The sequence below is a fragment of the Dromiciops gliroides genome, chromosome 1, assembly GCF_019393635.1.
Source record: "Dromiciops gliroides isolate mDroGli1 chromosome 1, mDroGli1.pri, whole genome shotgun sequence".
NCBI lineage: Eukaryota > Metazoa > Chordata > Mammalia > Microbiotheria > Microbiotheriidae > Dromiciops > Dromiciops gliroides.
Genome location: NC_057861.1, coordinates 586,610,025 through 586,623,008, shown reverse-complemented (window position 1 = coordinate 586,623,008; position 12,984 = coordinate 586,610,025). Strand labels below are relative to the sequence as shown.

The following is a 12,984-nucleotide window of genomic DNA, read 5'->3' as shown; positions in this document are numbered from 1 at the left end:
TTCATCAGAAATATCTAATTATAGCCATTTAAGCAAACCAGGCATCTTTAAAATATTCTTTATGCTGAAGATATACAATGTTAGTTGTAGTTTATATGATTACTTTTCTAAGAAAAAAATTTAAATTATAAATTCATAGCTTCAAAAGACAATTTGTAGTCTAGCAAGTAAACAGGTAACAGGTGTTTTGGTTTGGGGTTTTTTTTTGTGTGTGTGTGTGTGTGCGCGCATGCTTTTTTCTTTATTTTAGTTTGCTTACTTGTGTTCCAAAAGAATAGCATTATGGTATTGAGAGGAAATTTGTAGGTTCCTGGAAATTATACAGAGTAACAATTGAAAAGTTTCTAAAATGCAACATAGCGATATAACATTTGCTACTATGTCGGGTTTTCTTCTTCTTCTTTTTTTTTTTTTTAAGTGAGGCAATTGGGGTTAAGTGACTTGCCCAGGGTCACACAGCTAGTAAGTGTTAAGTGTCTGAGGCCGGATTTGAACTCAGATACTCCTGACTCCAGGGCCGGTGCTCTATCCACTGCGCCATCTAGCTGCCCTGGGTTTTCTTCTTTTAGGAGGAATAATAGATCATTTTCATGCTAGTTGATTTTCATCAAATATTCTTAAAAATAACATCTTAGGTAATTTCTTCTGAAGACTTACAGAAGTTATTTTGTTTGTTACCCATTAAGAGCTATCCATCAGTGTAAGCAATTAGGCTTTGAAAATCATATGCCAGGAAATGGTTAAAACCATAAACATGAACAAGGGATTTCACTCAAAATGATTGCCAGAATATTTTGTAGCTAGTGTGTAGAATGACGACTTCCAGTGAAATAAATTGGTTGTTGGATAAAATGGTTTCAGTGAAGACAAAGAATAGAATAGATTAAAAAATTTAATGAAATTCTCTTTTACTTTTATCTAATTCTTTCAGAATTATATTCACCCTTTTGGCGGGGACAAGAAGGGTATGTTAGCTTCAAATTTGTTTCTTTTCTGAAATTGTGACCCAATTATGAAAGCTAAATTACATATTTCCAGAGGAAATAGTATTATTGGCCATGACATTGAGTCAAAGACTGTATTACTTAGCAATGAAAATAAGGTTCAGTAGTCAAAGTGTTTAGCTGAGTCATCCATGCAATGTCCTAGAAACAGGGAAAAGTGTGATTGAAGAGGCATTAAGAGGCTAATCCTTTAAAAAATTAATAGTTATTAGTGCCTTTGTTTGCATATCAATTTCATGTGTGTATATATGTATATATATATATATATCTGTGTATAGATGTGCACACGCATATGCACAAGCACAAATACCTCTCTTCTCCTCCCCAGAGAGCCATCCCTTATAACAAAAAATCAGAAGAAAAAGCAGTTCTGCAAAACAAATCAATGCATCCAACACATATGTATTATTTTGTTCTCATACGCCCCCACCTCTGAAAAAAAAAGTGAAGGAAGTATATTTTCTCATCTTTTCTTCAAAATCCAGCTTGGTGGTTATAATTACTGTCAGTATTCACAGTGATAGTTGTCATCTCCATTTTTATTGCCGTCATTTTGTGTATTTTTTTCTGGTTCTGCTTCATTTTGCCTCAGTTGATATGTATTCTGGTACTTTTCTATATTCTTCAGATTAATCATTTTTATGGTTCAGTCATATTCCATTACATTCATGTACCATAGTTTATTTAGCCATTGCTCAGTCAGTTAATTTGTTTCTAAAGTTATTTTCTAGTACAAAAACATTTAATATTTAGTGTACATGGGACCTTTCTGTCTTGGACTTCCTTGAGAATATGTATCTAACAATGAGATCTTTGTGTCAAAGATACAGACATTTTAGTCATTTTTTATTTTTAAACATAATTTCAAATTGCTTTCTAGAATAGCCAGACTGCTTTACTGCTCCATCAACAGTGCACTAGTATGTATATCTTTCCATAGCTTCTCCAACATTGACTGTTTGTATATTATATCAGAGGCAGCTACATGTGCCATGAATAGAAGTCTCAATTTGGAATCGGGGAGTTCTTAGTTCAAATCCACTGTCAGATGCTTACTATCTTAGGATAAACCCTGGGTAAGTTACTTAACCTCTGATGCTAGCTATTGCCATCATCATCATTTCCAGTTTATTGGCTATGAGATGGAATTTCAGGCTTGATATGCATTAGGCAGCTAGTGTCATTGTGGATAAAGCATGAGACTTGGAGTTATGAATTTGAATCCTCACTCAACATTTACTGGCTATATGACCCTGAGCAAACCTCTCAACTTTAGTTTTTTCTTCTGTAAAATGGAATAATATTACCCTACTACCTATGGTTGTTGTGAAGATCATATGAGATAGCATGTAAAACACTTTGCTTTAAAACCTTTCAATGCTGTGTAAATGCTAACAATTTTTATCAGTAATTGAAACTAGCTTTCCTATGGTTTTTAAAAGTTTGTAATTTTCCTTTTGAGAATTGTTCATATCCTTTTACAATTTGGAGAATGGCTCTTTGTCTTAAAATGTGTTCTTGTTCCATATATATTTTCACTCTTGGATCTTTGATGCAGAGATTTCCCCCCAATTTACAGCTTCCCTTCTTGTTTTAGTTTTATTGATTTAGTTTGTGCTGAATTTTTTTCAATTTCGTGTAACTAAAGTATGGTCCTGGGATCTGTTTTATCTTCTTTGATTGCCTCTAGGCTTTGTTTGATTAAAAAGTGTCCCCTAGCCATAACTGTGAAAGGTCACTATAAAGTGCAGTAACAACTCCTGAATGGATAATTGCCAAGGAAACTTAAAGAGAAGGGAGTCAGAATGTGATTGGGAATTGGAAGAGTCATTAAAATACATTCTGAAAGACTTGGTTGAGGTGCATTGAGATTGACATGAAAACTAAGATGAGGACAGGGTTCTGTAGGGAATGTTACAAGATAAATACATTTCTGTATTGGGTCCATGGGGTGGGGTTGGGGGGTCGCGGGATTGAAACTGGCTGAGTAGGTGAGATAGAAAAGATTTTGATTGCATGGCAGTTCCTGGGGAGGGTAGTGTTGTTTGATCTGTGGATGCTTGGGTGTCAGAAGACAGATGTTTCTAAGAAGAAACAAAGGAAAACTTGGGCCATTTCATAATTTTTATGGGTACTCTATGAAATTGCTTCTTTTGTTTTAATTCAGTCACTCTTCACAGTTGTCCTTATAAATTGGGAGAAGCAGCTTTGGTGGCTGACACACTTTCTCCCAGAAATAATGATTAACCGCAGGTGTGAAAACACAACCTGATAAGGACCCATCACTTTCCATCTTTCCACCACTTCCCCTTTCTTCTTGGGTTTCATTTGGTTAATTAACAAGCTGAGTCATCAGCTATATCATTTCTTTTCTCAAATGTAAACCACATCAAAGCATTCATATAGATAGTCAATTAAGGTTTAAATATTTCAGCAAAGCAGTTATCCATTTTTGATTCACACACAAACCTATTTCTAGGTCTTGGGATTTTTGTTAAATTACAGTGATACTTTTCTGGACTTTTTGCATATGTAGCTATAGAAAGGGAAACCTAGGAGGTAGAAAACAGGTGCTGTTTAACTCACTTTTGAAGTAGATTGAGAGGCCTTGTACAGTGCCTTGTACATAGGCGCTCACACATGGAACTAAATTAATGTATGTTTTGGAAAAGGGATGTGTAAATTGAATTTGGGTAAGTTTAATCATTTTAGCTCTAACAGAGAAATTGAAACTTAAAAGCACTCCAATGATGAATCATTTCTTAAGTGAATATCACCACCTAATTTTTCTTTTTGGTAAGCTAAGTTTTTCCTATGTTGAGATTCTTTTAAAGCACTTTATAGGGTACTCCCATAAAAGTTATTGATAATGTGATTCATCTGTAGTAGTAAGTACCATTTAGTGGCCATCTGCCAGACTTAATTAGGCCATAATTACCTTTCTGATCCATCTTGTCTTTAATAGTTTCTTAATGGTTAGCAACATCTGAGAATTCTCTTAGATTTAAAGAATCTCTCTAGGCCATCCTAATAGTTTACTCAAACAGAAAAAGAAAGATACTGTAATTTGGTTCTCCCCATGGCAAAATCCACTTAACATTCCATCCATTTTAGGCTGTTTTCCAGGATCTGTATGACTTAAAATGTTTCGATGATAGCTTTTCACTAAGTTTGTACAGTTAGCACACTAGTCTTTCTGTCATAAAGTTTAAAGAATGTTGAGATTGTTCAGGTCTTTCACAGCTGTCAGTCAAATTTGTCAGACTAGCTAAATGTTTTGTCACAGCCGTAACTGAGATTTTTTGAGTTCCCCCCCCCAACTATTATCCTGAATAGAAAGTTGAATATTTTAAAACTCAATTAAATACCCATTTATTTTCCTATGTACTTATTTCCAAATTTCAATATTTTTTTAACCTTCCCCATAAATTTCCATAGCCCTGTAGTCTAAATTTGATTCAGAATTCCACAAATGTCCATTCATCTTCATTATAAAATTATTTACTCCCTTTTTTCTCTTTGACTGAATATTTCATCATTTGTGATTGATTTACAGACTTATTTTGTGTGTGTTTATGGTTTTGTGCTTTGGAGAATTTGTTAACTTTGTACCTATCAAGAACCATGGAGAAATAGAGTAGACTTACTTGCTTGTCTAAGCAAACTTACTTAGTGCCAAATAGGATTAGGACAGATACTGCACTGATATCATGTTTCTCCTATGAGAAACTTGCCCTATGGATGCATATCAGTATCTTCTCTACAAGCTACTGTAAGATGAGGGCTTCTTAAACTTTTTCCACTTGCAACCCCTTTTTTTCCTGAGATGTATTTACATGACCCTGGTATATAGGTATATAAAACAGGTATACAAATCAAACATTTACTGCCAAATTTTTTGGAAACCCCAGATTCATTTACATGACCCCACGTGGGGTCTTGACCCACAGGCTAAGAAGCTTTGTCTTAGCTACCTAGAATGCTGAGCAGTTACCTCCCCATGTGTCAGAGGTAAGACTTGAACCAAGGTGCTTCCAGTTCCAAAGCCATCTTTTCTCAATCACTTAGGACAAAGTAATTAATGAAATTTATTGACTTAGGCCATGATGCCTCATGCCAAATAATTAGAATGAAAAGATAATGTAGGTTACTGGTTAATTAATTTCCTGGGAGGGAATACCTCCCATGGTAACAACACAAACCATTGAAATTTTGCATTAATTTGCATGGTATCTCTGTGGTAGTTGTGATACATTGAAATGCAGTTTTCTATACCATAAATAACTTCCTGAGCCTGAGCAACACGTGCAAGAATGAATGTTTAAAAAATAATCTGTGATAACATCAGTTTAGATGAAATGAATTAAGTAAACCAAGTTGAACTAATGACTGTGGTCATTATAATTTTAATTTGAAATTTAGAATTTTTTTAAAATATGGGGCTAGCTCATCTGTGTAGATAGTTTACAGTTTTCATCCTTGTATAAGATTTTGCTAAATTAAATTCATATACAGAATCCTATTATTTCATTTAAATTCCTTTGAGCTGTGCTAATAAATGACTACCTACAGTATTGTGAAATGAACTGAGAATATTTTTATATGATATCTTAATGGACTTTATATTCAACCCATTCATCTTCTGATCTTGAAGTTTTTGATGGGTATTTCTCTCAGCTCTTCTGTGTATAAAATGCCAATGCTATTCATTTGCCTGATTTTGTGCAATTTATATTGAGTCTTAATGTTTGAAGTTTGGGGCCTGTAACTAAAACTGAGTAACCATATCCTAAGCTAGTCTTCATAATTTTTGGTGTGTTTGGTAACATTTAGAAATATTCTTTCTTCACTTTTGTTTCCTTGCCTCCGAATACAAATTTTGTACAGTAAATATTATAAAAGAAAATTCTCTCTTTGCTTTTTGATACAGATACTGGGTTCAGCTCTCCTCATCCTCTGTTGCTGCATTATAAGAATGGGTTTTCTATTACTGTACTCTTTTTGACAAAATTCTGCTATTGTGAAAATGTTTGAATAACTTGGAGCTTTGAGAATGAAAATTTACCTATATTTTTGCTGTGTTATATACTAACTACCCTCATATGTCTCCATAAGATCTACAGTAGTATGTCAATTATTCAAGCCAAAACACATAATTTATTGACTTAATAAACCTGACAACTGTTTATATCTTTAATTTTTTAAAATTTAACTTGTCTTCTTTTTGTTACATTTACTTATCTTACATGATTAGGCATGATGTCACAAGATTTTGTTATGTGTTTTTTAATTCTCCATTGTGAAATCAACATTTATCACACTGGATATTAAATGTTCATTTGATGAAGTCAGTTTTTCCAGGTCTGCGCTTGATTATAATCCATAGGTTTTCAGTGGATTTTATGGCATTTAAAACCATTGAAGTGGAGCAGCTAGATGGTGCATAGATAGATAAGTGGATAGAGCACCGGCCCTGGATTCAGAAGTACCTGAGTTCAAATCCAGCCTCAGACACTTAACACTTACTAGCTGTGTGACCCTGGGCAAGTCACTTAACCCCAATTGCCCCGCAAAAAAAAATAATAAATAAAACCATTGAAGTGTGTTTGTCTTGATCACTTAGATAAGTTTCACAATCATTTGTTATGTGTGGCATAGTACAGTGCTTTGTTGTAATATTCCGTCTCTATTGGGGTATTTCTTAATTCCAGAAAAATTCTTCACCACAATATGTCAGTATATTTTATGAGAGCCTATCATTCCCTCAATTGGGACAACTTTAAGACCCACTGGAAATGATAAGTCCCCCAAAAATATTTTGTTTGGATGTTTTACAGTCTGATTAATATGCTCAGGGCTTCCAGACTTAACTGTATTACTTCTGACAAAAGTACTTACCTATCCTTGAATGAAAAAATGAGTTACATCAATAAAATTACCTTTTTCCAATCTTTATTATGCCAATCTTGACATTATTTTCTCCAGGACATTTTTTTTTTTGGTACCAGTGGTTAATAGCATTTTTTGATGGTTTTCTCACTGTTCTTCCATTATGAAAAAGCTTATAATGTATTGTAGAAGAATCAGTCAGTAGGCAGGTAGGTGGCATAGTGGATAGATCATTGGGCCTAGCTTCAGGAAGACTCCTCTTCTTGAATTCAAATCTGGTTTCAGACACTTAATAACTGTGACCCTGGGTAAATCACTTAGCCCTGATTGCCTCTGTTTCTCCATCTGTAAAGTGAGCTGGAGAAGAGAATGGCAAACCATTTCAGGATCTTTGCCAAGAAAACCTCAAATGGGGTCACAAAGAGTTGTAAACAACTGAAAAAATGATTGAACAACAAAAAGAAGAATAAATAATCTTTCCAGGTGCCAGGTCCATCTAAAAGTCCTTGCTTGTTTTCTGAGGAACTACCGCAGTAGTTTACCAGCTTTTGATGTTACCTTTCATCATTCCAGTTGCTTTCCTTCGCCTTTGGGTATGACCGTCCCGGTCTCATTGTGGATCAAGCTGTTCCAATATCTGTGTCATTGAACTATGCTCTTTAAGACCTATACCTTATGCACATTTCCTTGGAGCAATATACGTTCTCGAAAACCACAGAATTTAGAATGTAACCAGCAAGAGCAACAAACATGGAAACCAGCTTGATTCTGTTTTATCTGCTAGAATTTTATCAGCCTAGAATCAACAGAAACATATACAAAATAAAATGATATTAAAATTATTCTGTATTCCAAATAATTCATACACCACTTTGATAGTATAGTGTTCTGCACCTAATAGGGACTCTATAAGTATTCAATAACAATATGATTAGATGAATTTATATAAATTTAATGTAATTAACTCATGCAAATGTAGATTGCCCTAAGTGATATTTATGTTGTGCTCTCTTTCCCCTCCTTCACCCTCCCTAAAAGGAAATCTACCATAAATTTTACATGAAAATAATTTTTAAAGTAGCATTTTAATTCACAGTGTCAATTAGTAGATTTACTATAGAGCGATGAATTTGAATTTGGTGGCAATGGCAGCATCCTGGTGCTCTGTAATGTTACTTGTAATTAATTACACAACTACTCTTAAATTTTAAAAATCATTCAGCCTTTGTTCCCTTGTGATTTATTTTGTAACCAGTTTACTTGTCATCTTATTAAATACAAATAAAGAAATCTACAAGGACTTACTTTCTATTGAAAACGAGTCTGTATGCTTGAAAATATCCTTCCTTTTTCCTCCAGTAATATTTTTCAGTTAGGTTGTTTTAAAGTTTTTGTTCACACAGTATAGTATTTTTATTTTTAGACTAAATATCATTAATGTGAAAAGTAATTCTCTACTAAAATTATGTTTCACTTTTATTAGCAAAAACCTCCCCACTAAAACACAGTATTTTAATTGTTTAGTACATTTATGACAAAAACCTAGTTTGGTAATAAATAGTGACATATTTTACGGCATAGTGCTACAAACCTAATTAACCATAAACCAAAATTATCCTATCAGAAAAAAAGATTACAGTGAAAACCTAAAAAATACATTGTTTTATCAACATTTATTAAAAAGTTATATTCACCATTGGGATGACTAGTTGATAGCAATGAATTCTTTGACCATTGCAAACTCTCAAAATAAAGAAAAACATAAAAACTGTACCCATAGTCCTTTATAGTCCCTTTCTGGGTCAGCAGCAATAGTTTTAGAGTTGTAGAAGAGGGGAAAGAGTTTGTTAAAGATCTTAGTTATTAGACTATATATAAACATTAACTTAACTTTTGGTTCTCTAAATGTTAAGTCCTTATCCAGTGAGTAGACATACTTTTTATTTTATTTTTTCCAGTTACATGTAAATATAGTTTTCAGCATTCATTTTTGTAAGATTTTAAGTTCCAAATTTTTCTCCCTCCATCCTTTACATCCCCCCTTGCCAAGACAGCAATCTGATATAAGTTATACAGTACAATCATGTTGAATATATTTCCACATTAGTTGTGTTGTAAGAGAAAAATCAGAAGAAAAACAGAAAAACCACAAGAAAGAAGGAACAACAAAAAACCACAAAAAAGTGGAAATGCTTTAATCTACATTCAGATCCCATAGTTATTTTTCTGGATGTGGAGAGAATTTTCCATCATTAGTCTTTTGGAATTGTCTTGGATCATTGTATTGTTGAGAAGAGCTAAGTCTATCATGGCTGATCATCACACAGTATTGCTGTTACTGTATACAATGTTCTCCTGGTTCTGCTTACTTCATTCAGCATCAGTTCGTGTAAGTCTTTCCAGGTTTTTCTGAAATCTGCTCATCATTTTTTTTGTTGTTGTTGTTGTGGGACAATGGGGGTTAAGTGACTTGCCCAGGGTCACACAGCTAATAAGTGTCAAGTGTCTGAGGCTGGATTTGAACTCAGGTACTCCTGAATCCAGGGCCAGTGCTCTGTCCACTTTGCCACCTAGCCGCCCCCTGCTCATCATTTCTTACAGCACAATAGTATTCCATTAAATTCATATGCCACAACTTGTTCAGCCATTCCCCAGTTGTTGAGCATCCCCTCAGTTTCCAATTCTTTGCCACCACAAAAAGAGCAGCTATAAATATTTTTGTCCTTTTCCCTTTTTTATGATCTCTGGGATACAGATCTAGTAGTGGTATTGCTGGGTCAAAAGATACATGCAGTTTTATAGGCCTTTGGGCATAGTTCCAGAATGGTTGGTTCTATTCACACCTCAACCATCGATGCATTAGTGCTGAGTGGATATACTCTTGTAATTTAATCAAGACGCCTTATGTGCTTCCTATGTAGGATATAAAGATGGAGTGGGAAGGACTAGTTTTGCCAGATTGTAGAATACTGAGAGGATATAACAAGCTTAGAGATGTAAGCAAGAGCCAGATTATAAAAGGCTTTAAATGCCAAACAGAGAAAATTATATTCTATCTTACAGGCAGAATGGAACCACTAGAGCTTCTTGAACAGGAGAATAATAGTTAAACTTGGGCTTTAGTACAGCTTTGTAAAGAGAAGAAAGTTTAGAGTTAGGGAGCTCACTTAGAAGGCTGTTCCAGTATGAAGGCTTGAATTAGGGTAATGGTCATGAGAAGAGAGAAAGAAACATAAGAGAGGGTGTGAAGAGGTAAAGTTGACATGACTTAGCAATTGATTGGCTCTGGTGGCTGATCAATAGTAAAGTGTCTAGGATGACTTTGAGGTTATGAAACTGGATTACTGGGTGAATGAAGGTGCTCCTGACAGTAATAGGGAAGTTTTGAGGAGTAATAGATTTGTAGGAGAAGATACAAAGTTCTGTTTTGGACATGTTGAGTTTGATATACCAGTAGGACACACATTATCTAATAGGTGGTTAGTGATTAGAACTAGAGTTCAAGAGAGAGTAGGGCTAGACATATAGATAAAGATAATTGAGCTGATAAGATCACAGAAAAATAACTCTTTTACTAATATTAACACTCTCATTACTGATAAAACCTGAGGTCAAAGGGAAATTGTAGCTAAATGAAATGGTGTCACACTGGTCCTTCTTAGGCAAATAAAGGCATCAGGAAGAAAGTCATTTCATGGGACTCTTCATCATCTAAAACTAGTATTTTTGATAAGTGTAAATCACTAGTTTTATATGTGAATTTTTGGATTGGTGAAAGGGACAAAAAAGAACTTTTGTGTAAGGAAAACTGATAAGAATCAGAAAGACTCAGATAAAATATTAAGATTAAGACCAGTTGTTCTGAAGACCAGATTAAAGGACTGCCCCTTCTACTGACCACATCTCTTTGCAAGTCTACTGAAGTAATGATACCTGCAGGGCATCATGCTCTGTCAACTTAGTTGTATGTGACTGTTCTTTTAAAGTTTATAAATGGGAAAAAATTAACTTCATAACTTAATTTTGTAATGTCTTAATTTTTCTGTGGCTGAAAAGAGAGCCTTTTCTCCATTATACTCCATGACCCTCTGCTTAAGGAAAAAATAATGTAGTAGCATCACCCAGAATGCTATAAAAATGATTTATTTAACAGACCACACTGTCAACATTCATATATGCAAGAGAATGTATAGAATAAGAAAATCTCATTTCATGAGATTAGAAAACTGTAACACTTGTCCTAATCTTATAAACACTTCTTTCTCATGACATACCTGTATACTTTTATATGTACGTGAACACATCTCATTATGCTTATTTACTGCATGTCATATTTTTGAACTAGGTACATACTGAAAGTTGTTTAATGTTAGTTCTATACAAGGCATGAATTTGGGGATTTACATATTTTTTAAGGTGGTTTTCTTTCCCCCTTAGTCATTATCTACATATGTAAATTTAGGCTTTAACTGATAACATAACCTTATTGATTTGCTGTTCATGAATTGATGAAAAAAAAACCATTTGTCTTTGTATGGTTGAGTGATCTAAAAGAAATGTGAATAGTATGTCTTTTTTTTTTTAGTTTTTAAATTTTTTTTTATTTTTTGGTGATGCAATTGCGGTTAAGTGACTTGCCCAGGGTCACACAGCTAGTAAGTGTCAAGTGTCTTCGGCCAGATTTGAACTCAGGTTCTCCTGACTCCAGGGCCAGTGCTCTATCCACTGTGCCACCTAGCTGCCCCACCTTCCTTTTTAAAAAAAATAATACAACTGATACTTACTAGCTGTGTGACCCTGGGCAAGTCATTTAATCCTCACTGCCCCTCAAAATATAAAATAATAATAAACATGTTTATTTAATGTTTCGAGTTACAAATTCTGTCCCTCTTTCCTCCCTCCTCTTTCCCCTCCCTGAATCAGTAAGGAATCAGATATACTACCCTACTTTTCTAGCTTTCTCTTATGCCCTTCCCTTTAGTCTGTGCTGTGGCTAAACTGAAGAACTCTAATATATGACTGGTACTTTCCCACATGCATACCTCTGCTTATGGCATTCCTCATGTATATCTTGAATGTCTCTGTCCCACTCCTGCTTTTCTTACCTGTTCTTTTTAAATCCCATCTTAAATTTCAGCATCGCTTTGATCCCCTAAATCAAGAATAAATTTATCTTTATGGATCTTAAATAACATGTTTTGGGCACCTCTCACAAAATTTAATACATTATTTGTCTCTGTGTCATGTCCTCCTACTAAATCCAATCTGCATGTAGGCAGTGACCATTTCTTAATCTAAATTTTTCTCCTCTTGCCTGGTGAGTAGAAAATATTTGTTGAATTTGGATTTGAATTGATGGGGATGGTAAGAGTTCCTTGTGACCTGAAATTTTTCCATGGGTGGTTAAGCCCATGACTATTGAATTGATAGTGCTTACATAATTTCATTAGAAATTAGAAATAATGGTGTGAGCTTACTGAGATTATAGAATTAATGACGTGGACTGTTTTTTGTTGCTGTTGAAGTTTCATAAATAATTAAATCTATTTCAGGGGTCTGAAGAGTAAATGGTAAAATTGTTCTTAATTTAGTGAGGAAAGCATAAAAAAATCCCCATTCCAGCAGTACTAATTCATACCTCATATCATTTATAGTTTTATTATTAAGTCAGTAAAGACACTTGCTTGCATACATCTCTGTAGTGAAGCTGGGGGCGTTCAGCAGGTCTTTGGCCTGGGGCTAACTCGACATAGAGTAGGTCTTTAGGAATGCACCCGTCTTGCATGCGGTGCACATGATCGAGCCAGTGCAGCCTTCTTTGTTTCAGTAGCATGTAGATGCTCGGAAAGACTTGAGGACTCTGGGAATAGACACCCACAACTGGGAGGAAATGGCCAAGGACCACGCCCAATGGAGTTCAGTACTCAGGAGCAGTTTGCGCACAGCTGAGATGGGCCTCCAAGCTCTGGAGGAAGAAAAACAAATGAGACGCAGGAACCGACAGGCAACAGAGATCGAAGTTTTCCGATGTTCTCGTTGCAGCAGGAGCTGCGGCTCCCATATTGGACTGCACAGCCACACTGTGGCCTGT

At 34.8% G+C, this 12,984-nt stretch overlaps 1 protein-coding gene across 4 annotated transcripts in view; it reads left to right on the top strand.

Annotated features, from left to right (window-relative positions):
- Positions 1–12,984, top strand: part of PARN (poly(A)-specific ribonuclease) — a 184,044-nt gene that overhangs the window by 111,328 nt on the left and 59,732 nt on the right. The window contains exon 22 of one of the 4 annotated variants that reach the window (XM_043977527.1): positions 5,935–6,440. The exons of the other annotated variants lie outside the window; for them this stretch is intronic. Within the exon in view, the coding sequence (XP_043833462.1) occupies positions 5,935–6,038 (104 nt within the window). The 3' untranslated portion in view covers positions 6,039–6,440. Of the gene's footprint in view, positions 1–5,934; positions 6,441–12,984 lie in introns of those variants that run through there. 4 annotated transcript variants of the gene reach the window in all.